This window comes from Agelaius phoeniceus, chromosome 17 (genome assembly GCF_051311805.1).
Source record: "Agelaius phoeniceus isolate bAgePho1 chromosome 17, bAgePho1.hap1, whole genome shotgun sequence".
NCBI lineage: Eukaryota > Metazoa > Chordata > Aves > Passeriformes > Icteridae > Agelaius > Agelaius phoeniceus.
In genome coordinates this window covers 1299631-1324778 of record NC_135281.1, presented here as the reverse complement: position 1 = coordinate 1324778, position 25148 = coordinate 1299631, and the positions used below count along the sequence as shown (strand labels likewise).

Sequence of the window (25148 nt, the reverse complement as noted above, 5' to 3'; positions counted from 1 at the left end):
TGCCATCCTGGCTTTCAGGACAGCTGGTACTTAACCTAACACTGATATTTGACTTAGATACTTAACACAGTACTGATATTTGTATTTTAAATTGGAGCATGCTTGGTTGGGTTCCAGACCTAGAGAAACCAGAAGTTACCTGGATCTTCTGTCCCTCATGAGTGGGATGTTAACAGAGCTCAGACCTGAGACACCCATGGCCCCACAGTGGGATGGGGTTGTGTGTCCATCTGGCACCTGGGTGTGGGCAGGGGCTGCTCAGCACTGGGGGAGTCTGGTGCAGGTGGGAGCAAAAGGGCCCTGGCTCTGCTGTTCCCAGCTCTGCTGCTGTCCCTGTGGCTGTGACACTGTGTGGCAGGGCAGAGTGCAAGCACAGTTCTATGTTCTGTGTTGTGCCACCCCAATCCTGGGCTATTTTGTCCATTTTTCCTTTGAGCTCAGCGGTTCTGGCTGCTGTCCTCTGTCCATGGATGCCATCACAGGAATGCTGGCTGTGTTACCTTGTGCAGAACACCTGTGTTGGTGCTGGAGCCCTGCCAGCACTGCCTGCCTGCTGGGAGCTGCCAGGACAGACACATCCTCCTGCAGTCAGGACGCTGTGCTGGCACCAGTTGTGGTGGCCTGCTGTGGCTGAGGTGACTCACTGCTGTCACACCCTGTCCCCACGGATAAGGCATTCCTGCTACAGGGAGAAGGAGGCCCAGCTTCCACCAGGCTCTAGAGCAGCTGAGTCAGACATCTTGCCAATTAATGTAATTAGCAATTAGCTGAGGAAATACCTCCTGTAACTGTCTCCTCAGTTGTGTCTGTAAGTGGCCAGAGTAGGAGGGGACGGTCCTGTGGTACCCAAGGGAGGTGGCACCTCACACATTCTCCCAGGCATGTTGCAGCAAAGCTGCTGACATTGCAGTCCATGGAAATTTCCTGATGAAGATGATGCAAACTGCTGTGAGCTTGCAGTGAAATAACCCTGCAAGTGCTCTGCTGCTCCCTCCAAGCCTACTCCCGTCCATGTTCCCACAATTAGATAACTGGCCACACATCTGTTTACAAAGCAGTATCCAAAATAATGTGTTGCTGTTCTGTTTCCTCAGCTGGGCTGTGTGTCATAGTTACAGCTAAAGACTGGTATTGAATCTCTTGCTAAAAGGGGGTTGTTGGGTTTTTTTGCCTGTGGCTGCTTTAATGCAGAGCTGTCTTCCCCATCTCAAGCCTTGGGCTTGTAGGTATGAAGCTTGTCTGCTGTCATCTCATAGGCATCCTGTGTCTGCTGCATGTCTGGGACAGGAATAGAAACACCCCTGAGAACAGGATTTGTTGGTGTGATGGTGCTGCTGGGGGCACCAGCCATAGCATCTGGAGAATGGCCACTGTGGGAAGGGCTGGCAAAGCTGCTGTGCCTCCCTGAAAGGCCACAAGAGGCTAATCCCAGAGCAGCTGGCACCTCCAGTGGGTTTGGGATGCCCCTGGAGCAGGTGGAGCCCCACCCAGCAGCAGTGTGGGGGCCCTGTGGGGCAGTGGCAGCAGGGCAGCAGGGCTTTGGGCCCCACACGTTTCTGGGGTGCACCAGCCCCCTCTGACTGGGGTCCAAGATCTGCCAGCTCTTCACCAGCTCTGTGCCATTGGAAACAAGAGAAGTCAGATGTGAAAATTAATGCTCTTATTCATTGATGTCCCACTTCTTTGCCGCCTTCAGTTTACCATTGATTTATCTTCAAAAGCATTTGTGGCTGGTTTTGGCTTTGGAAAGGATGTTGGATAAAGGACTTTTTTTCACTTGCTATCATACAGTGACAGAGCTGAGAGCAGACTTTTTTAGGTGTATTGAGGAGGACAGTTATTCCTGCAGTATGAGCTGCAGGTCTCCAGTAACCTGGGCTGCAGTGAGAGTTTAACCCCTCTCTCTTTCCAGCACTGCACTTCTCCCTGCTGGATCAGTCTCTTGCTGACAGCAAGTTCACAGTGTTGGTCCTGCCTGGCTGCCAGAGCCCTACAGAGGAATTGTCTGGTGGAGTCATGCTGTTCCACTGACCTTCATCTTCAGTCAGTATCTGCTGTGCCTGTCTTGAGGCTTCTGCAGGGCCCAGATCCAAGAAACTTGACTGGGCAGCTCTTCCTCTGAAACTGGGCCTCTGCTACATAAACAACCCGATGTTTCCTTGAAAGTGCTTTCCAGGAAAATGTAGCAGCAGGGATACAGTGGGTTTGTTTCCCAATGTGGTGTCCCAGACATTAGAAGTGACTCCAAGCCCTTGTACAGGTGACACTGGGACCCACTGTGTGTGCTGAGGGTCCTGCCTGGATAGGCTCTGTGCTTCCCCCTGCAGTGACAAGGGCAGAGCAGTGTCCTTCTGTCCTTCCCAGCCATGTGCCCCCACAGTGGCACCATGTTCTGGAGCATTTTGCCATAGTCTGATGGAGGATTCCTCCTGGCAAACAAGCCCCTTGAGCAGGCAGTTGGAGACCTGCTCCTTGCTGCCACCCTCGTATCCCACAAGCTCAGTGCTGCTCTAGGGCTCAACTCACTGTTGGGTTATTTTTGGCTGGTGGCTCTTATTTCACGAGGCCACTTCAGGTGAAAGCACTTGCTGGACTCACCCCAAGTAGCTGACACAGTCAGTCTGTCCTGGGAGGCCACAGGAGCTGTTCTCAGCAATGCCTTGGAGCTGAGCACAGCAGAGGCTGAGCTGGTGGCTGCCCTGGAAAGCCCTGCATCCAAAGATTGGCATGTCACTGTTCCTAGGAATTTCATCCTCCAGCTGGTCTGGGGGTTGGACAACTGGCATGACAAGGAGTGGCTGCTTGAATGCAGTAATGCATTCCAAGTCTAAAATTGTTCCCAGGCCAAGTGTGGGGAGTTGGCCAAGTGGAGGAATAACTGCAGCCTTGGGCAATCTTTGCAGTTTGGCTGGGATTTTCAGAGAAGTGTAGAGATGGGATTTTTCCTGGAGAACTGATGGCACCATCTTTTCCTTGGTGTGTAGCTCTTAGTAGTCAAGTTTTAGAAATCTTGAGCTGGTTCTTTCCAAAACCATTATGGCCTTGGTTGGGTGAGGAGGTGTCTGCAAGGAGCAGTTTGATTTGTTGCCTCCATCTGCCCTTGCAGGAGGAACTTGCCCTGTGTGCTTTGGAGCAGGAGCTGCCTGGGACCTGGGCTGGGAGCAGGGGAAGGGATGGGTATGGACATGGTTAGAACATCACCAGCCTGCTGAACCTCTCAGTGCCTTCAAAGGCTGGCAGACAGCTTTTGGGCAGGGCTGTAACTCTGCAGACCTGTAAGCAGAGCCCCATAAATTCCTATCTGCAATGTCCCTTGAACTGATGTTTTCTGTTAAACTGAGTCCAGCAGATCCCACATTTTTGCTGTGGCCCCACTGTGCTTCCTGGTTAGGTCACTTCAGAACTGCCAAAGCAGGGGCTTTGCATTCCTGAGAACCCCAGTGCTCCTTGTGGTGCCTGCTGTGGGTGCAGGTGCCTCAGAGCACCTGGAACATGCTGGGAGGGAGTGCTGCAGATGAGCAAGAAGAGGGGCATTGTGGATAGGCTTCTTTCAAGGCTGCTCTTGATCTGTTTAGAGCTCCTTGGACTATGGAATAGCTGGGCTGGTGTGTTTTCCAGCAGGCTCTGGGAGACCAAGTGAGCACTGTTTTGTGGGAAGGTCCCATTGCTGTGCTTGAGCAAGGAGTGGCTTCTTCCAAAGACACCTCTGGTTAACTGTCTCTTTCAGGAGCACCTTCAAAACATGATCTGTCTGGATCATTCTCATCACCTTCCTTAAGCCACTCTAAATCACTTGTTACATGATCCCTATCCTGCCATTCACCCTCTACCAGTGCTGAGCCACTGATCAGGAAAAGCCAAAATGCCTCTCTTCACCTGCTGGTTGGTATTTGGTGTTTACAGGTGAAGGGAGGAAGGAGAAAAGCTTCCTGGGAGGAAGCTTTTTGGAATATCCTGCAGAACACCCTGAGATTTCTGAATTTGGTGTGGATGGTTTTTATTTTGTAGCTGGAGTTACACAACTGCTAAGTTGAAAGGAGTGGAGGGAGAGGAGATCACTCATTTGGAAACAGGAATAAATATAAGCAAGGTGGGAAATGAAGCCAAGAAGGCTTTTGACAATAACTGCCAAGGCAGGAGAATGGTCTGTTCCACAGTGAGTAGGTTCCTGAAAGCAGCAGGGAGTGCTCTGGTGATGTTTAATGCTGTTGCTGGAGGCTGGGCTTTACTGATAACCCTCCTTGGAAGGCCAGGGAGTCATTGTCACATCCTGGATTCCAGACAGGGGACAGAAGGGAGTAGGTCCCAGTGCCACGGGAACAGTATGACTAAGGCAGTGCCTTCAGCTCTGTGGGCTAGAACTGAGTCTGTTCACTGGATGTGCTGGGCAGAGCTGGGCTCTGGCCTCTCCCTTGTGTCCCTTTCCTAGCAAAGTCTCAGATCCTTGGCATTCCTTCATGGCAGGTTCTGCAGGCTGGAGGGGCTGGGCTGTGGGCAAACAGGTCCTGCACCCTGAATCCAGACCTGCTACCCATACTTGTGGCTAAGTGGTGGTCTGGGCTCTGAACTTGAAAGCTTCTGGGGACTCTTGAGGCCTGTGAAGCAGGAATGTGGTGCTTTGGAGCCTGCAGGAAAAGCAGAGCGAGCTGTGAAGATGAGGACCTGGTGGTGGCTGGGAGCTTTGTAGGCCACAGGTACTGGAGCCCCAGAAGAAGGCTCTGTGTGCAGGCCTGGGGTCTGTTGTGCTCTCTGATTTCAGAGCTGGAGTTGCACAGTGGCTCCTCTTGTCAATCCTGCTCAATTCCTGAAATGAGCTATTGCAGAAATATTGTAGAAAGTGCTGGGTTTGCTCCAGATACCCCCTCCCTTTGTATCCATTGTTCAGGGACTGCTTGTGACACTTGGAATTCTCAGGTACTCAGAGCTGGGGACTCTTGGCCTCTGGGAGAGCAGTATGAGCAGTGGCACTGGGGACACATGGCTCTGCTCCTGTGTGCCTCTGTCACCAGCACAGAGCTCTGTGCTCTGCAGGGTCCATGGTTAGTTCAGCTGGGAGCCCTGGGCAATCCAAGCAATGAGCACAGCTTTCCAAAGCTTCCTAGCACCCTACCAAAGGGAATAAAAGGTTGGAGTATTTGCTTAATTGTCTGCTCCGAGTCTGAGGACTTCCCTTCCTCTCCAGATCAGACCAGACTGTGCTGCAATAGCTGAACCACTGTCAAATTTAATGCTAATGGAGAGGGAGCAGCCTGCTACAGTCTTTTCTGCGCTTGTTCATGTGATTTTTTTTTTTAATCTTATGGATAATGCCATGTTAAACAATGAAATAGAATATGGAGTAGCTTTCTCTAACATGCAAAGCTTGTCCTGTGCCTCAGCCAACAGAAGTTTCCCAGCAATTTTGACTTTGATTCTTCACTATTAGCATAATGTTGCCACATCTTGGTTTGTACATACTTAAGGGAGGAAATAGCTTCAACTGAATCTGGCTATTAAAGCCTCTTGATGATTGTAGCTTAGGAGATGTAAATCTTGGGTGCTGGCTGCCTGACAGCCACTGTCCAAGTGGAAAGAGTGTTGACTAAAGGCTGGAATTTTGCACTGTGAGATGAGTCCAGCCTGATGCCTTCCCATGTCCCAGGTGCAGAGTTTGTTCAGTGCTGTCTCCTCAGCTGCTGACACGTGTGCTTTCCCTGGCCCTATGGCTACAGGGTGGGGTTTGTTTTCAGCTTGCAAAGAATCCCTCGTCATCTGGGTGTGGGGAGGGAAGGTTTTTCATAATGTCCTGGGAAAACCACCTCTGCTGCTCCTCTGGTGGCATCACTAAATGCTTGTCCTTGCCTAAAACAGTGGAATATCTTCCTGTGAGCAAGGGAGAGTAGCAGATTTCCTGCATCAGGTAAAATTTGGGATACAGTAACTGAAAACGGTGATAAAAACCCTGATGCTGAACAAAGTGATGGAGAAATTAATTCTTACCTTGAGGGTGGGTTTGTTGGCAGTGATGGTGGTGGCAATTTCTCAGAATTTTAGGTGGGCTGCAGGACTGTTGGTTACTTATGTTCTGGGGGATGCAGCTATTCCCTGGGAGCCCCATTTGTGCTGGGGAGCTCAGTGATTGCTGCCATCGGCACAGGCCTGTTCCTGTTATCACACTCTGTGCTGACAAGCTGCTGGCTGCCATCAGTGTTTTCAGCACCCTCTTGGCCAGCTCTTCTGTGAACAGTGTTTAGTGGCACACTTCAAATGATGGTGACCCCTCCACTCTGCTTCCAGGACTGTCCATAAGTGGGAATGTGCCAATAATGCTTCAGCAGCGGGGCAGTGTTTGCAAAACCTTCTGTGGACCCCTCTGTGGGCTTGGTTGTCCCACAGCTTTGGGGGTGATTCTGCTGTAGGGGAGCAACTCCTGTTCCTGGCGCTGTCACAAAGTCCTGGGCAGAGGTTCCTGGTGGGCTGGGGGAGGTGCCTGGGCTGAGAGGGAGGCATGTGGGGAGTCTCAGTGCTGTTCAGCCCTGCTGGACTGGCACACTCACCTTTCTGAGATGGCAGCACCTGGGATATTGCACTTATTGTTGTGCTCAAGGTGCATCTCGCTGCCTGTGCATGGAGAGCTTGAGATGTCTCCTGTGACACGTGAGCAGATGCTTGGGAGTGACTGGATTTGGGCTTCAGCAATCAGCATAACCTAAAATAGCTTGTTTCAACTGCTGAGCTCTGACACAGATAAGAAGAGATTTGGTTTGCCATGGTTTCCAGCCATTTCTGGCCATATGGATTTTGACTGGCTGTGACTTTGAGGAGGTGTGTTGAGATTCCCTGGACTTCTGCAGTGGCAGGGAAGTGAGTTAAAAGCATCCACATATGCCATCCTCCAAGTGATGTGGCAGTGCTTGAAGTGAAGTGATGGTGAAGGGAGAGGATATTTCATGCAGTGCATCATTAGCTGGTGGAACTTACTTCTGCAGGAGATTCTAGAAACTGCTAGCTTAGAGAAAAACTAACAAGACCTCCCTAATTGCACTAAACATGGATGATTAATGCTGATACCCTTGGTGCACCTAGGAGTGGCTGCAGTACTGGGTGCATGGAGGATTTGCCATCATTCCTTACATGGACCCTCCCAAAGCATCCCCTCCTCCCTGCAGTTTGCTGCTTTGCAGAGCAGCTGGAAACCATCCCACGTGGAGGAGGGATAGGGGAGCAGCCTGTGACCTGGTGGCACTGGCTAATTCCTGTCTGGTTCACATTTATGCCCTAATTCCATGTCTGTGCTGGATAACCCTGAGCAAACCTTGCAGAAAGGGCAGCAATTAACAGGGAGAGGGACACAGGGGCTGGTCACTGCTGTGGGACAGGAATCCTGTGGCACCCAGTTCCCTTCCCCTCTCTGCCTGGTTCCATGGTCTGGCACATCCTAGAGACACTCAAGCCTGCAGAGCCCAAACCAGCCCAGACACAAAGCTCAGAGTGCAGTTGGCAGAACAGACCCTGCAGCTCCAGAGTGACAGAACCGACATTTTGGGACTGCCACTCAATGTTTAGAAAGTGTTTAAAAGTGTTTAAAAGCAAGGAGGGATGGAGCCTGCCTGCAATAAGTGCCACTCCTGGGAAATACTCTCTGGAATGCAAATCTCTACATATCTTCAGTTGTGTTTTCCCTCTCTTGTTGTGCTAGCAGGTCCCTCTTGTCTCTGAGCTGCTGGCTCATGCTGTTCGAGCTGCCCTGGGCACTGTGTGCTTGTGCTGCTGCACTGACCACCTGTGTGTGTGCCTGAGTCCAGGGGACACTTCCTTGTGCTGCTGCTGAGCTTTATTTGCCACATCTGGATGAGATGCTGCAGGCACAGGACCCTGCATCAGGCAGGTGAAGTGGATGATGCTTCAGTGCCTCAGCAGAAAGGATTGCTCTTGTTGTGGCAGCACCTTTCAGCACAGCTTGTCTCACTGTCTGAGGAGCTTGTGGCTGACACGTGGTCCTTAAGCTGTGCTCCATGTAGGTCTGGTATCTCCTGGGAGTGGTGGGTGCTGAGCTGCTGGGCAGGCTCCGTGAGGTGCTGTGTGCTCCAGTCTGTCCAGTCCTGCATTCTCTTACCTGCCCCTGGCTGCAGGAAGGTCCATGTGCCCTGTTCCAGTGCCAGGGCCTGATGGAAGTGCCTGCTCTCTCTGGAAATGCTCTGTGGCACAGATGGTTCAGAGCTGAGCCCTTCCTGATGGCCCTCTGAAGAGGACTGCTGAGGCTGTTCAGTGCAGATGTGTAGGCAGGGTGTCTGCAGGGCTTCCTTGCCTTCTGCAGAGGCAGGAAAAGCAGCAGTGTGGGTTCTCTCTGTTCTCCCATGTTCCAGTTGTGTGCACAGAAAGGTTCCAACCCCTCCATCCTGACATCCCCACTGCTGCAGCCAGGGACCTGCTCCCTCCCCCTGTGCTGCCAGGGCTCAGAGCCCTCTGGAGCTGTGAGTGAGGAAGGCCTGGAGTGAGGAAGAGGAGTCTGTAGCAAACAAACAGGCTGTGGGTGATGCAGCAAGTCCTGGGTCTCCCAACTTGGTGCTCCTTAATACTGTGGGACCCCATTTCTGCATCCTCTGCACAAAGGCCAGCAGGGAGGAATGGGGTGGCCTTAAAGCCCAGCTGAGCTCCTGTTGCCTGGAGCTTTGTGCTCCTACAAAACCTGCATGAGATCAGAATTCCACTGGCCCTGCCCCCATGGCCTCTGCCCACCCTGCTGTGCTGCAGGGTGCCTGTGTGCAGGGCTGTGCCTGGCCACCAGGACTGAGCTCCAGGCCTGCCTGGCTGGGCTCTCAGCTCCTCTGGCAGCCCTGGCTGTGCTGGAGGAGCCAGGCAGGATGTGGCAGCAGGAGGAGGCACTGGTGACTCTCTTGTGCCCACCTGGACAGTGCAGGTGCTGCAGGACAGTGTGGGATCCTGGGCTGGGTGAACAGCAGAAGTGTGGTGCTGATCAGAGATGCCAGGGCTCCACTGTCTGTGCTGCTTCACCTCTTTGGTGTGAAAGGCCTCAGCCCTCATTAGTGAGTGTTTTTGAGGGGGATCAGCCCATCCTGGGGCCCAGCACAGAGCAGAGGAGCTTCAGAAACCACACCTTATCCCAGCCCCTCTGTGGAAGAAGTGTGTGCTAGCACTAAATGGGCACTGAGCTGGCAGGGCACCCATCCCTGGGATGAGGCACCCTCACCCAGAGATGCAGGCTGCTCCTCCTGGTACCAGCTCATGGCTTTTCTCCTCCCACCTGGTGACTCCTTGAGGCAGAATGGTTGGGCTTGGGGGCCTTGCTGGTTGTTGATGAATTCACCTGGGGCAGGGAGAGGCAGGGAATGCTCCTTTGGGCTGCTGCCCTGTGCTGGCTGGGTTGGAGACCTGTCTGAGCCCGCAGGACAGAAGGGACACTTGCTGGATGTGTGGTTGGAGCAGGGTGGAGCTGCTCACCATGGCTTCAACTCGCTTAAAAACCCCTGACAATGGCTTTGGGGAGGGTGGGGAGAAATGCCAGTGTCTCCTGTGGCACACAGAGCAGCCCCAGTGTCAGCTGCTGCAGCTGCCTTTGGGAGTGCCTGTGCCTGGTGTCCCCTGCAGCATCTGCTGTGTCCCTGCTGACTCTGCAGCAGGCTCTGCTGAAAGGAGGGCTGGCCAGATCTGTCAGGAGCCAGCAGTGAGGTACCTTATTTTTAACCCCAGCATTCTTGGGGTGTGTCTTCTGTTGCTTCATGCCTCTTTTAAATTGGTGACCTTCTACAAGTGGCTTTTTTTTATAAAAAAAGCAGCCTGCTTTGCCTTCCCAGTGTAATAGCTCTCAGTATATCAGTGCTTATTATCGTTTCTGTGCTCAGGAATTCCAAATTGGAGCATCTCCATGATGCTTAATCATTGAAAAATCCAAAGTCCCTCATGTATAGAGTTCACAGCCCTCAGCCTTTCCTTCTCTGGTGAAATGTTCCCTCCCAAAGTACAGGGACTGGGTCTGTGGTTGGATCTGTGATTGGAGCTGGCTGCTGGGGCTCATGCAGCCCTGAGTGCCCCTGTGGCTGCCCCAGGCATCCCTGGGCACCCTGTGGGGTGGCTCTGAGGTGAGCAGGGCTGCAGCTCTCACTGAGGGCATCTCAGTCACGGCTGATCAGAGAGCACAAATGGTTGTACAGAGCATTTTGTGGTGCATTTCTGGATGAGAGCTCTACTGCTGGCCTACAAACACAGCTGATGTTCAGAGAGAGCCTTTGCTTCTGCATTTGCTTCTGATTGCAACATTTGAGAGATGTTCCCTTGAGTTTGAAGTCCTTTTTCTGCAGATATGTCCAGTTCTTTCATTCCAGTGATACACAGGAACGTGCTGTACTTGGAGTGGTCAGGCAAGTGCAGGGCAGTCCCTTTTTTCCTGACACCAAGTGCCAGATGGATACATGGATGATAAAATACTGTCCTGCCAGCAGAGCCTTTGGGGTGTGCAGGAGTGCTGTGGCCAGGACCTGAACAGGAGCAATGGGTAACAAACCTCTCCCAGCCATGGCCGTGTGCTTGGCACAGGTCTGACAGTGCTGGGACAGCTTCTCTGCCTGCTCAGGGAGGGCTTGGAGGAGGCCATTTGCTTAAAGCTAACAACTTATTTCTCTCTGTAACAAAATGCCAGATTGCTGAAAGGCAGTGTGTGCAAGCCTGGTACCAGCTGTGCCAGGGGAGCTGCAGTGTGGGGCTGGGTGGAGGCTGCTCCCAGAGGAGCCTCTGTGGGAGCAGGGGTACTCAGGAATGGCATCTCCCCTCTCTGTGCTTTTCCCACCAATGAATTGATGCTGTTCAGGAGGAAATAGCCACTTCCCATGGGTTAGGAAAAGTGTTCTGGGGTGTCATTCTGAGTGAGGGCTGCTCATCTTCTGTAGCTGCTGGTGGGAACAGCTGCAGTGGTTGGAGTGACACTCCTGCCTTGGAGGGGCAGGGTGTGACCCCAGCCTGCTGCCCCTCTGCTCTCCTCTGTCCCTGCTGCATCCCTCCTGCCCTCTGCTCTGCTCCCTGACCCTGCTGGGCTTCTCCTGCCTCTGCAGTCCCTGTGGGCTCAGGGTGGCAGAGCCCAGGACCTGGCCCTGTCCTGGGAACAAGAGGATAACATGGTGGGAGAAGTGACCGGCCTGCAGTGGTCCCCTTGTCCCAGCTGCCATTCCAGCCATGCTGGGGCTGGAAGCTGAGGATGGGGAGTGTTGAGTTTCTCCTCTGACCTCCTTCAGAAGTACTCATGGTGTCTGGGCTGGGTTTATGCAGGGCTGTCACAACAGGTGAGAGGGCTCTTCCCTGGGCAGGAGAGCCCAGAGCCCTATCCTGGCTCCCACAGCCCCTCGTGTGTGTCTCTTACTCAGTGTAGTATCAAGGTAAGATTTTTAGTTTTTCAAAGATCACTGCTACTGACATTCACAAAGGGAAAGCACTGAGGTATTTTATAGCATTTCCATAAACTGCCTCTCTGAACAAATGCAGTCACTTGACTTTGTTTTCTGGGAGTTTTGTTTAATCACTATAAAACTTCTTTTAAATCTCCTCCAGCTCTCTAAAGACATTAATTCTGTCAGAGCAGGAGGTGGCACTTCACAGGCATTTCCCATTGTGTCTAGATGGAAATACATGGGAGCCATGTGATTTTTCACATGGGCAGATAGTAATAGAACAAGCAGAAATTGTTTTAAAAAGGTGAGATTTAGGTTAGATATTAGGGGAAAAATTATCTTTGTGAGGGTGATGAGGCCCTGGCACAGGGTGCCCAGAGAAGCTGTGGCTGCTCCATCCCTGGCAGTGTTCAAGGCCAGGCTGGACAGGGCTTGGAGCAACCTGGGATAGTGGAAGGTGTCCCTGCCATAGCAGAGGTAGGAAAAAGATGAGCTTTAAGGTCCCTCCAACCCAAGCCTCTATGATTTCTAACTTGTATTATTTTCCTCTTGACTAACAAAATTTGAGCAGGCTTCTTAGCAGTGCCTCTAACTGGTACAGGTATCTTCACCTGCAGAAGGAGAACAATCAGGTCTGAATTGATTCTTGTGACCCATAAAATCAATGTGTCCATATTGTCTTGGGTATGAATTGTCCCTGGGGCTCATTTTCACTTGGACTCTCTACAAAGAAAACATCCTACAGTTCATTACAGCTCCAACCTTGAAGTGTTCCTGAAGCTGATGAAAATCAGAGGTCAGGTCACTTGGAATGCAGCTGTTCCAGTTCCCTTTGCTGTTGGAAAGTGCCTCCCAAAGCAGCTCCTTCCAGCCAGGACACCCTATGGCAAAGGCCAGCCCAAAGCCCTGCAGCTGGGATCTCCAAGGGAATAATGCCACTGATGCCATTTGCTGCAAGATTATTCTATGGCTGTTTTATTTAAAAGGCAAATGAGCTTGCCTTGTAGGAGAGATTATTTCAGTGTTCTGCTTTCTGTGTGAGGAAATGAGGTCGTTCCTCCAGCCCTTCCCGAGGGGAAAGGGGGATGCATGGAGCAGGACAGGGATAGCAGCCAGCCCTGATGTTTGAGGGCAGGGGAGCTCCTCAGCTGACTCTGCCTCCTCAGCTGACTCTGGCTGGGGCCTTTGAGGTGATTTAACAAAAATAAAGATGGTTTGAGAAGGTCTTTGAAGTTCCTGGAAGGATTGGAAATGTCACCAGGCTGTACTGAATCAACAATAGCAACAGAGCACTGGCACTTGAGGCCAGACACACTTGAGGGCAATTGTGGTGCTTAAATCTGAGCCCAAATACCTTGGCTGTGACCCTGGTGGTGCTGCCAGGTACTGAGCAGGTACCAGCCTGGTGGGGGAACTGGGGCTGGATTTCACATTCTCTTGTGACTCTACTTTTAGTCTTCCAAGAAGCAAGCACCTCTGGAAGGAGAGGGAGAGGAGCCCAGCATGCCCAGCTGGATTTTGAGGGTGCAGAGGACTCTCCAGTGTAAGGCTCTGCAAACAGCTCCCCTGCCCAGGGCTGCATCTGTGGCCATTGCCCAAGCCCCTGAGGGCAGGTGCAAGGTGTTCATTTGGAAGCATGCTGCTTTCTAAAAATAATTACAGAAGAAAGATTATAAACAAACATCCTCCTCCCCAAAATCAATCATCCACAGCATGCTGTGAATTCCACCTGCTTGCTGAAATAAGCCTCAGAAAATCCTGTGAGCAGGAAAAGCCTAGTGCTGCAAAACTGGAAGCTTAAGCATGATTTCCATGTTCTCCTGTTGTTCTACACTTTTTGGAGCAGGGATGATGTTCCTAAGCAAACTGAGCTGATGGTCCTGCTCTAGTGCCCACAGGAATTGTAGTTCTACATTGCAGCACAAGCTGTGAGTAACCTCAGCAAATCCAGAGCAGATCATGGCTGCTGAGCTGTAGCCCTTTGGAGGGGTAAGTCAGCAACTGGAATGCTCCTGACCGGTGGGATTGGCCTCAGAGCCAGGAGGGAATGCTCCCTGCTTCTCCTGTGGAAGCACTGGGATGTTCTTGTCTTCCTCAGGGTTTGTCTCCTGCCACAGATGCAGGAAGCACTGACCCTTAGCTCAGTGTTGTGCTGAGAGCCAAGGACAGACTCTTCTGGATGGGCTTGTTCTGACTTTGGTTTTTGAAGCCCATTCTAAGGTGTGGTTTCTGAGATTGCTGGGCAGTCAGAAGTCCTGTTTTATATTTGCAGAGGGCTTCAGTGGGGTTAATTTGCAATTGCACTAACTAATGCATGCCCAGTTGTTCAAAGCTCCTGATCCTTTTGTGTTTGTCATTTGCAATATTTCTTAGAGCCTTACTTAGACTTACTTTAGTAGCTCAGGCAATGAACCCTTTGAGCACACATACATGGACAGGGGTGTGTTTTGTTGCTCCTGGGCCTTTCCCTTCCAGCAAAGCCTGTGCTGCCCTTCAGCCAAGCCAGGTGGCACAAAGGGATCCCAGGAACGTGCCAAGGGGGTACTGTGGTTTCCCCCTTTAGCAGAGCAGCACAAAGAGTGTCTGTGCTGTCTGTTGGTAGGTGGACAATGACTTTGGGTCTGGCTGCCTGGCCTTGGACACCACTGATCTGCCCCAGAAGCTCTGTGCTGCTGTGCCCTCCCCTTGTTCTGCCTGGCCAGGCTGTTCTATGGCAAAGAGCCATCAGTGTCCTGTCCCCAGCCCTGGCAGTGCCCACAGCAGCTGGGGAGCTGGGCTGGGCTCCTGTGGCTGTGCCAGCCAAGCCACCAAGGGCTGTCCAAGCCGGACAGTGGCACAGGGGCTGTGGGTCGCAGGGCACCCTGGGCACTGTGCCTGGAGCAGAGCAGGGCCATGTGGAGGGATTTAACTGAAGGGACATGTGCCATGCTTTCAGCTCTGCCAGCTGGGGTGGCTCTGGCTTGCCCTGGCCAGTGGCTGCTGTAGCCCTGGTGCAGTAACAGAGTAACCTGTTGTTTTGGGGTGTAGGCACAGCTGATCCAGGGAGTGCCCCCTGCCATGGCTCTGGTCAGGCTGCTCCTACACTGCTCCATTGAGATGGGCTGTGTGAGTCAGGCCGTGAGACTGGGCCAAGGAATTGCTGCTGGAGGTGATGCTCCACGTCAGGCAGCTCTGGCAGGGGGACTGTGGTTACCCCTCACCCCTGTGAGGCAGAGGGTGGTGGGTTCTGCCATCAGGACACTGCTCAGTTTGTGCTGGACTTAGTGTAGTGGCTTGAGGGAACTGGGATGCATTAGGTGCTTTCTGAGCTCCTGTGCAGATGCAGGCTGGAGACAGCTGGGTTGGCAGCCCTGCACAGGCCTCTCACTTCTCCTCTGCCAGCAGAACCATTGTGGTGCTGCTCAGCATTTCTGGGCACAGAAATGCTGCTGGAAACACAGATCTCCTCCTCTGTGATTCCTCCCTTTTAGGTCCTCCTTTGAAGTGGAGCTTTAGCTCTTAATATGGTAGATCGTGGGATGTGTAAGTGCAGGCATGTCCACGTAGTGTCAGTAAGGCTCCTGGGGCAGTTCTGATTGCCCCACAGGGAATGTGGCTCCCAGGGATGCTCAGAACTGGCTCTGGCTCTGCTGGAAATGGTGAGGCAGGTGTGGAGTGGGGAGTAACTGCAGATCTCTGGGACTAAGGAGACTGCTGGCAAGGGCTGGGATGTGTTATGGGGTGCAGGTGAAAACCAGTTTGGGATTGCACAGGACTTAATGGCAGGAGGGATAAGAAGAGGGAGTCTAGTGGTAGGATAGAGGTGGAGGTAGGATTAGAAAGGGAGTCTAGTGACTTGGGGAGGACTGAGAGTGCATGGATAGGAGGGGAAAGGGATCAGGTGTGTGTAGGAAGGTGGCTGCTCAGTGTGTTTGGCCATGCCCTGCCCAGTGCAGCTGTCCTGCATGCACAGCACCTGGAGTGGGACTTTGGCCTCAGGGGCTTGTATATCCTGGGCAGACTGAGAGCCTAAACATGGCTGCTGCAGCAGCCACATGGATTTTACTTGTATTTTACATGTATTTTCACTGGTGGACTTCCATCCTGGCTAGCCAGAGACAGGAGCAGGTTGGGGCTGTGGCTGCTGTCTGGGTTTGTGCAGCCAGCCACGTATCTATCCCTACAGGTGGGATATGTGTGTTCTGTGTCTGCTGGGCACACGTCTCCAGCCTTGCTGCCACTTGGATCTGGGGCCATGGAGTAGCAGCCTCACCACTCTTGGGCTGTTGCATCCAGATAATGCCTTTTCTTCTGGCATGGAGCAGCTGGGCTTGTCAGGGGCTTCAAATGTGTGTTCCTGCCATCAACATCTAACAATTTTTATGGCTTCTTTCCATTTTTATAGGAAAAAACATCACCCTGATCCAGACATTGAAACTCGTCAACTGATGGGACAAAGAGCTGAGACACTTGGCTGTTCTAGGACACTAAAACATAGGGTTTAGCCAAAGAATATTTCCCCACTGTGGAAGCTTACACCTGCCAAACCCTGTAGCATTCTTGGGAGGCTTTTCTATCCCTCTTCTCCATTTCCAGATTTCCACACATCATGGTATTCCTTTTGACTTCTTTTGCAAGCTAGCTCTGGCTCTGCCTTCGCTTCCCCTATGCTTTGGTGTGGGTCCCCAGCGTGAGCTGCTGCCTGTGGGCTGGTTCTGCACCTCTGCCTCCAGCTGCTGCTCGGAGGCTCCTCTTGGATGTTGTGACTGACCTGCTTTTTCTCTCTCTTCCACTGTATCTCCTTCCCTCCAATCTGTCTCCTGCGTTCTCCGTTGTCCCCCTCCGTCCCTGCAGGTTCATCATGCCTAGTGGCATATAAAAAGACTCCACCTCCCGTCCCACCTCGGACCACGTCCAAGCCCTTCATCTCTGTCACTGTGCAGAGCAGCACTGAGTCAGCCCAGGACACCTACCTGGACAGCCAGGACCACAAGAGTGAGGTCACCAGCCAGTCGGGGCTCAGCAATTCCTCAGACAGCTTGGACAGCACCAGGACGCCCAGCGTCACCAGGGGCAGCGTCGTGACTCCAGCCAGAGACACTCCAGAGTTACCTCAGAAAAATGCAACTTTGAAAAGTGACAAAGGGACTCTGACTAACGAAGAGCCTAAAGTGGAGAATATCCCCAAACGAAAGCTATCATCTATAGGAATACAAGTATGGAATAGTTTGTTCTTTGTCCCAAGGAATGTCCTTGCCCCATCCATTTAGCATGTGCCTTTGCTTGACCAGGTGTGCATCTGAGCTCACTTAGAATAGCAAGGGACACTCACTGCCTTGCCTGTGTTCCCAGGGTGAGAGACAACAGCACTTTCCCTTAACAGCCCCAAAAGGATTAAGCTCTTTCAGTACAAATTTGAAATGTTTTCTAGAGCAGAGGGGCCATGTTAACTGGGTGAGTCCCTCTGAAGAGGCCTGTTGCTGCTGCTTTGCCTGTGCCCTGTACTCTGTGTTGCTTCTAATCAGTCTGCTTCTTGTCCATCATGGTTGTAGGGACAATTCTCCCCTGAGAGGTGGGCCCTTCTCCTTGATGTCGATGTGGGAAGGGCTGCTGCAGTGCCAAATGATCCCAGGGCTGCAGGCAGGAGGGTGCAATTCCTTGCTACCCCATGTTCCCAGCAGGTTGATGCTTCCCTTGCTGGAAGCATTTAACTGTGGGAATAGATGGAAAAGAGCTGTGGATAAAGCAGTGAAATGAGAGCCCAGTGAGTAGTGTAAATTGGTGCTTTAGTCAGCAGAATGCATCCTCTGGGACGGGTTTCTCAGTCACAGGTGGCTGTGAGCTCTGGTTCTGTCCCAGGTGCTGGTTACCAGCAGAGGGGAGCTTGGGCAGCTCCAAGTGCAGGGTCTAAGCTTTGAGCTGTTCTGTGTGTGCTGAATGAGTTCTCCATCAGCTTTACAGCAAGGCCAGCTCAGTACAGGTGACAGTGAGGGGCTCTCAGCAAAGCTGGTGGGACAGAACACCTGAAAGGGCAGCGAGGGGAGGGAAATCCACTGGAGAGGCTGACTGCCTTCCACTGCTTTTCCTTTTCTGAGCTGGTTCTTAAGTCACCTGGATTTCTTTCCTAAAACCTTCTAACCCTCTTATCCAGAGCCATGGAGGGTGTCAATCCCTGGGAGAGAGGCTTTGCTGTCAGTCTCAATCACCTTGCTGTCCTCCCTTGGATGCCGTGGTGCCTGACTGTGTGGAATGCCACAGGCACTGCCATGCAGAGCCCAGGGCTCCTGGCACAGGTGGTGGCAGCAGCCTGGCAGGACACAGCCCTGCTCCTGAGGTGGGAGCAGAGCTGAGCAGTAGCCTCGTGCCTGTCCTTAGCCAGCCCTCCTGTGTGGTGTCAGCATGCTCTGTGTGTGCACACTCCTGGTCTATCTACTAACGTGGATTCCAGCCACAAGTTCTTCTGTCTGTTTTTGTCTGTATTTTTTTTGTTCAATAAGGTTGACTGCCTTCAGCCAGTGGCAAAAGAGGAGCCTCCTCCACCAGCCACCAAATTCCAGTCCATCGGGGTACAGGTAGAGGACGAGTGGCGGTAAGTGAGACGCAACTTGTGCAGTTTCCTTTTCTTTTAAATGGTGCCTCCCCCACTTGTGCTTAGGCCTTCTGCCCTGCTTTGTGCCAGTGAGTGGTGTTGAATGGGGCCCACGGATAACTCTTCCTCCACAGTGCACACCCGCTGCAAAAAGCATTAAAGCATTTGTTCTCTAACAGCCAAATCAATGGGAGGTTGAAATTAAATCAAAAATTAAAAAATTCCGGGCTGTAATTATAGTCATGCGTCAGCCTCTCGTCTGAACGGCCGGCTGCAGTAAGCAGGCAACCTTGTAATTGTGAGTGTGTGTGAGGAGGGGCAGGGGGGGCTCTGCTGTGCCCATGGATTTTGCTGTCGGTGTGGAAGGCCAGCCAGGCTGAGCCCTATTGAACGATGGCTTTTGATCCCTGCAGAAACAGCCACTCTCGCAGCATGTCCTCCAAACAGGACACAGACTCTGACACACAGGAGCCCAATAACTCCAGCCGTAAATCATCTGAGAGAAGCCTCGCTGAGTGCCCCCAGCACAACAACTCTGTTGGTGTTGATGCCTCCACCAGGCAACCAGCCAAGCCCTCACAGATTAAGAGAAACCTCTCCTATGGAGAAAACAACGACCCGGCCCTGGAGCCTTCTTCTCTCCCTCCTCCTGACCCCTGGCTCGAGAGCTCCTCCACGTCGCCGTCGGAGCCGGCGCAGGCGGGGCCCTGCCGGCGGGACGGCTTCTGGTTCCTGAAGCTGCTGCAGGCAGAGACCGAGCGCCTGGAGGGCTGGTGCCGCCAGATGGACCAGGAGACCAAAGAGAACAATCTCTCTGAGGAAGGTGGGTGGGGAACCCGCCCAGCAGCTCCTCCCTCAAGAAGGAGTTGGAGCTGAGGATTGGGTCGGTTAAATTGTGGCTGGCCCATCCCTGAAAGTGTCCGAGGCCAGGTTGGACAGGGCTTGGAGCAGCCTCGTCTAGTGAAAGGTGTCCCTGCCCATGGAATGAGATGAGCTCTAAGGTCCCTTCCCTCCCAAACCATTCTGTGAAATTGCTGACAGCCCACAGAGCCAGAGCATGGAGATGAGGATGAGATGAGGAATGCTTTTTCCTTGGAAAGGGTAATGTAGTTCCTGTAGCAAATGGAGTACAACATAATGCTGTGATGCAGCATGAAAGATGTACAGGGCATGGTGTGACTTCTGACCACTCAAAACTGCTAAAAGCTTAAATTGGTTTAATCTTAAAAAAGGTCAAATGGAAAAAGCTTTTAGGGAGGCTGTGGGATATCTCCCTGCCTCACCCATTACCCTCAAACAGGCAGGGGAGACCTTAGCTGGCAGTGGGGCAGAAGGAACACAACTCTGGAGCTTGTTTGCTCAGTTCAGTTGGTGAACTGGTCTTTTAAAGCAAAGAAGAGGTTTCCTCACATGGGAAAGCATCACTGAATTTGTGCTGGGTACACCAAAAGCATGGAACAGGGAGCAAGAGGCCAGTTGATTTTATGGGGTTCAGTCCCAGCTAGGCTTGTTCCTCTATTTTCAAATGCCTTGGCAAAACCCCTGGGCTTTTTGCAGTGGGAATCACGCCTCTGGTGCATACAGAGTGACAGGAGTAGGAGTCAAGGCTGCAAAAGGCAGGGTCTTTGTGTGGAGCCTGGTTTTGATGTTTCTAAAACCTGAGAAAGGTGAAACAAAGGTGAGGCTCAGTTTTAGCTCACTGTCACTGCTGGGTATCCAGGAGCTAATCCCTAATCTGATTCCCTGAGGTGCTGCCTGGCAGGGAATCTCCCTGCCTTGGGGCTGGCCTGGCTTGACCTGTGGCAAGGAAAGACAGCGAGACCTGCATGGCATTGTTCTGTGTGCCAGGAGCAGTGGAAAGACAGCGAGACCTGCATGGCATTGTTCTGTGTGCCAGGAGCAGTGGAAAGACAGCGAGACCTGCATGGCATTGTTCTGTGTGCCAGGAGCAGGCTGCTTGGTTGTGTAACCACAGCCCTGGTGGGTGGGAGAGCCCAGGGTGTGCTCATCCAGCCAGGATCTGCTGAGCAGGCTCAGGGCAGCAGCAGAGCAGGAGCAGGACTCAGTGGTCCCTGTTGGTGATGCAGCTTGCAGGCTTGGGACTCTGAACCTCCCTCTGGGAGGGAAAAGCCCAGGCTGTATTTTCTCTAATGAGCAGAGGAACGTGTCCATGCCCAGAGGCTGCTTGGAAAACCCATTAAGAGCAGCATAAAGTCCTGAGTGTTAAAAGTCCTGGCCTGGGTGTTAATCCCTGCTGGTACAGGGAGGCTGGAGAGTGGTCCCTGTGTCACCTTTGTCACCTTTCCCCTGGGCAGGGCTGGGAGAGCAGGCTGGGATCACTAAGCAGGTGCCAGCAGACTTTGCTGAGGTGGTGCTGGTGGTTCTCTGAGGGGCTGAGGGCAGTTTGAGGAGCTCCCTGCCAGCTTGGATATTGTAATGTCCTCAGCCAGGTCTGTGTTTGGCCTGCCAGAAGGAGCAATGGCAGACAAATGTAGTTGCAAATGTAGTTCGTGAGAGCAGTTGGTGCCTTGAGGATCTCTGAAATTCCTTTTCTGATGACTCCAGTGTTTGCTCCAGAAATGCTGGAGCTCATTGCTACAATTAATAGTCTATTCAATTCAGGTCTTTTTATTTCCTCTTTTTTTTTTTTTTTTTTTGTCCCTCACAGTCTTAGGAAAAGTCCTGAGTGCAGTGGGCAGTGCACAGTTACTAATGTCACAGAAGTTCCAGCAATTCCATGGCCTCTGTGAGCAAAACTTGGTGAGTCTGGATCTCTTTTCCTGGTTTCTGAGAGGATGCCTCTCTTTGAACAGCACAACAAGGACTTGGTCAGTGTTAACAGGCTGCAGTCCCTGTGAAAACAAAGCCACAGCCTGCAGTGCCAGCTGGGGAAAGGCTGGGTTAGCACAGAGGGGCCTCCTGCTTCTGAAGGGCTTTTTGAGGCAAACCCCTGAGGCTGGGCTGGATAGGGGGGCCTGTTTGAAAGGTCTGCTCTTGACCACACATGCTCCCTTTGCGTGTGTGGCTGGTGACACTGTCCCCAGGCCACTGGAATTGATCTCTGAAAGGGAATGCAGGGCTTTGCCCTTGCTCAGAGCTGACCTGGCTAATGGGGATTGATGGAATCTGTGGTTTAGTTTTCCCCTCAAGCTTTATGGTAATATGGATTTTGCAAACTTCCTCAGGGGTGAATTCCTCTTTAGATGTAAAATAATCTTGGAGAGACTTAAGGAGCAGGAGGGGGTATAGTGCTGATCCCAGCTGAGCAGCAGCACCAGCAGAGCTTTCTATGAGCTGCTTGGATCTGATCCCATGCTTTCCAGGGTCTGTGGTGGTGGTTCAGCTGTCTGGGAACTGGGAAAATTCTATTCTTGGAAGAAACTTAAGCTACTTAAAACTTTTCAACTCAGCCTGAGAAGTACTGATGCTTTCAGGTTGTTTTGGGCAGAAATGTAGCAAAATTATTTTGCTCATGAAAGCTCAGTTTGGCTCCTTAGAGTGCTGCACATCCAGGCATCAGAGCTGGGTATCCATTTCCATTATTCCCCCCCTGAAATGGCAGTCTCTGTGTAAGAAGACAGCATTGTCACTCTGATTGCCACGCTGGGCACCTACTGTTGGAGGTTCCTGCTGTGGGGTTAGTGCCAGCACTGGGTGTCTGGTTCAGGATTACTCTGCTGTAAGGAGGAGTGCTTACAAGGAGTCAGGACTTGCCTCCTGAGCTTGGCAGAAATTATTTGGGCTGTAAATGATGGCTTTGTGTGTCCATGCTCAGGGCCGCTGTCTCCTGTGGCTTCTCACTGAGTTTGGCTGCAGGCAGACATAAAAGGGGTGAAGGTGCTATTCATGCTGCTCTGCTGGGTGTATTCTCTCTGAAATGGGGTTTTTAATGCTTCTCCCTTTCTAGAACCCTAATGCCAATCCCAGACCCACAGCCCAGGACTTGGCTGGATTTTGGGATCTCCTCCAGCTGTCCATTGAAGACATCAGCATGAAGTTTGACGAGCTGTACCACCTCAAAGCTAATAGCTGGCAATTGGCAGAGACACCGGAGAGAAAGGTGAGTGAGGGGCACTGGGGAGTGGCCACAGCACCTTGTTGTACACATTTGCGGTACCTGAGGTCTGGTTTTGTCTGCAAACAGATGCTCCCAAGGGCTTTTGCCATCCTGCACTGGTCATCTCACTGCCTTGTAAGGCGCCAAGGCCATTCCTCTTGAGTAATAGTGGGAACAGTTTTGTGCAAGGGGAAAAGGTGTTGGATGGAGAGAGCCCAGAGTGGTGGGCAGTGGTGCAGGGGCCTCAACTATTCCTAGCACTGTGTAGATGGATTTAACTATCCCTTGTGCCCAAGTAATGTGAAAAACAAGTTGAACCTTTGAAAAATGCAGGAGAGGTGAGGTCCTGGCTCTGCCAGTAAGGGTAGGGAGGACTGTGACTCAGGGCACGGTGGCTTATTAAAATTTTGTAGTTCCACGTGAAGTTGTGTCTACGTGCTGCCTGTGCTGTGCTCTGAGCTGCAGCTGAACCAGACAATTTCTGAACTCCAGGCCATTCCAGAAGAATCCTGTACCATGGAAGCTGCATGGAGGGGAGGGTTAGGCTGGATAACAGGAAAAGATTCTCCCCCAGAGGGTGCTGGGCAGTGCCCAGGCTCCCCGGGGAATGGGCACGGCCCCGAGGTTGCCAGAGCTCCAGGAGTGTTTGGACACTGCTCTCAGGCACAGGGTGTCTGTCCTGCAGGTGTCCATGCAGGGGTTGGACTTGATCATCCTGGTTGTGGATCGTCAGCCCCTGGATTGTGGACTTCCATCCCAGGAAATGTCCAAGGTCAGGTTGGACAGGGTCTAGAGGAAGGTGTCCCTGCCATGGCAGGGGGTGGAACTGAGTGATCTTCCAACCCAGACCATTCTGTGATTCCATGATTGTTGTGGGTCCCTTCCCATGCAGGACATTTTGTGATTCTGTGAAATGCAAAATGGCTCCTTATAGAAACAGGGGCAGTTGATTTGAGGGGTGTCTGGCTGCAGAGCTGCTCTCCCCAGCACCATCCCAGTCCCTCCAGGGCTGAGCCGGCGCCCAGCCGCGCACATCTGTATCAGTTGTGGGTTTTTCCTTACTGTCTCCCTAAAGGAAGAGAAGAAGCCACCCCCTCCAGTGCCAAAGAAGCCAGCCAAGTCCAAATCGCAGCTGAGCCGGGACAAAGGCTCCGACTCGGACAAGCAGCGGCAGGAGGCACGGAAGCGGCTGATGGCGGCCAAGCGCGCGGCCTCCGTGCGGCAGAACTCGGCCACCGAGAGCGCCGACAGCATCGAGATCTACGTCCCCGAGGCCCAGACCCGCCTCTGAGCCCAGCCACGGCCAGCCCGCGGCTTTTATAAGTCATTAAATGGGAAAAAAAAGGTTCTCTCGAAACTAGTGTGATTTATTCAGTCTACAGACAATGAGCCATCCTTGAAAAGGGCTCCTGAGTTGGCTTTTTTCTCTCTCAGCTTTAAGTAATGAAGATTTTAACAAAAAAAAAATACAAACAAAAAAAATTAAAAAAAAAAGAAAAAATGCCCCTCGTTTTCTCCCCAGCTGTGGTGTTGCTGAATGGACTGGACAGACTCCTGGGAACTCCAGCCCCTCGACTTGGAACTTCAGTCTTTTTACTTGTTCTATCTCATGAGAATTATTAGCTTGTTTACAAGAAGAGGACAAGAAAACATGAAGCCTTGAGCACTTGCCATGCTGTGTTCTTCCTCCTCCTCAGATCTGTTCTGCCCTTCTCATCCTTTATTTTTCCCTCCTCCTGCTCCCGTTCTCCCACCCTTTGCATGGTTTCGGTTCCCGTGTCCGGACCCCCCTGTCCCCGCAGAGAACACCTGTGGTGTGTCATTCCTGCTGCCCTCTCCAGCCAGCAGCCTGCTGGGCTTTGTGTTCTTGGGAGGGGGATGCTGGGGTGGGGGAGGCTGGGCACAGGGGGCCCTATCTTCAGCTTGTTGGAGGGAGAGGACGCCGGGGCTGTGGAATGTGGGGTTGAAATGCAGCCCAGAAGCAAAATGTGCAATAAACCTGGCGCAGGGGACCCCGAGAGCCGGAACCCGCTCCGGGCCGGAGCTGAAGGAGCACAGAGCACGAGCACATCACTATGGTTTCCCTCCTCTTCCCATTCCCACACCGTTGTCCTTGGCTGGCTGGTGGAGAGAGGAGCTGCTGCAGCGGGGGCTGTGGGGTCAGCGTGTCCAGGAGGAGACAGGAGGGTGTACATATGCACATATACACTTAGTAGTACCTGTATAGTAATTCCTACACACGGATCCTGCCCACGCCACCGCGGGGGTGGGCAGATGTATAGCATATATTTTTACATGTACTATATCTAGATGTGTGTCCAAGTGTGTGTAAAAATATATACCCTGTGTGTAAGCAGATGACTATTTTTTCCTTATCTCCCTGCTCTCTGGGTAGAGGAAGGATTGCTAAATATTTTTTAGCCCATTTTTTCTTCCCCTTTGTAGGTCTCCTTTCCGGTCTGGCTCCTCAGAGCCAGAGCTGCCACCCCCTGATTCTTTGCCACCCTCTCACACAGAAGGTTTTTGTCCCATCCTGAGGGATCTTGCTGGGGATTTTTTTTTTTTTCCTCTTCACACGTTTGAACAAGTTGGGAGATTGTGTGCTACTGTCATGGGGGTGGAGGTGGAATCCCAGTGGTTTCAGTGAGAGTGTTGGTGATCCAGAAGGCAAAAAATAAATAAAAGTGAAATCCTGAACGATGCCTGCTGCCCATTGTGTGCTGTCTGGGGCTGTCCATGAACACTGCTCTGAGGTCTCTGCCCCAGCCATAGAATTCCCAAAGCTTGGCTGTGCTGGGATTCAAATTGGGCTGGAGTTGGGGATGAGGCTCTGCTCTCAGGGGACAAGTGCAAGCAGCCTCAGGTTGCTCCAGGGGAGGTTTACATTGGATACTGAGGGAAAGTCCTTCATGGAAAATGTGGTCAGGGCTGCCCAGGGCAGGGGGAGAGTCCCGAGCCCTGGGGGTGTTGGAAGGGTCTGTGCAGGTGGCACCTGGTGGTGCGTGGGCATGGCAGGGTTTGGCAGCAGCTGGGACTCCTCTTGGAGGCCTTTCTCAAACCTAAAGATTCTGTGGGGGCAGAGACTTTGTTGGGTTGCACTATCGGATTTTGGGGCAGATGCAGCTTTAGGAATCACTGGCAGAGA

The 25148-nt window shown here is 52.3% G+C and overlaps 1 protein-coding gene across 9 annotated transcripts in view; it reads left to right on the top strand.

Annotated features, from left to right (window-relative positions):
• The window catches only part of DLGAP4 (DLG associated protein 4), a 156122-nt gene extending 131419 nt beyond the window's left edge, over window positions 1-24703 (top strand). For all 9 annotated transcript variants that reach the window (XM_054644551.2, XM_077187360.1, XM_077187358.1 and 6 more), the window contains 6 exons: window positions 16212-16573; window positions 17855-17946; window positions 18360-18769; window positions 20615-20706; window positions 21854-22006; window positions 23079-24703. In XM_054644551.2, coding sequence (XP_054500526.2) covers window positions 16212-16573; window positions 17855-17946; window positions 18360-18769; window positions 20615-20706; window positions 21854-22006; window positions 23079-23294 — 1325 coding nt within the window. In that variant the 3' untranslated portion in view covers window positions 23295-24703. The remainder of the gene's footprint in view (window positions 1-16211; window positions 16574-17854; window positions 17947-18359; window positions 18770-20614; window positions 20707-21853; window positions 22007-23078) is intronic.
• The last annotated feature ends 445 nt before the right edge of the window (window positions 24704-25148 follow it).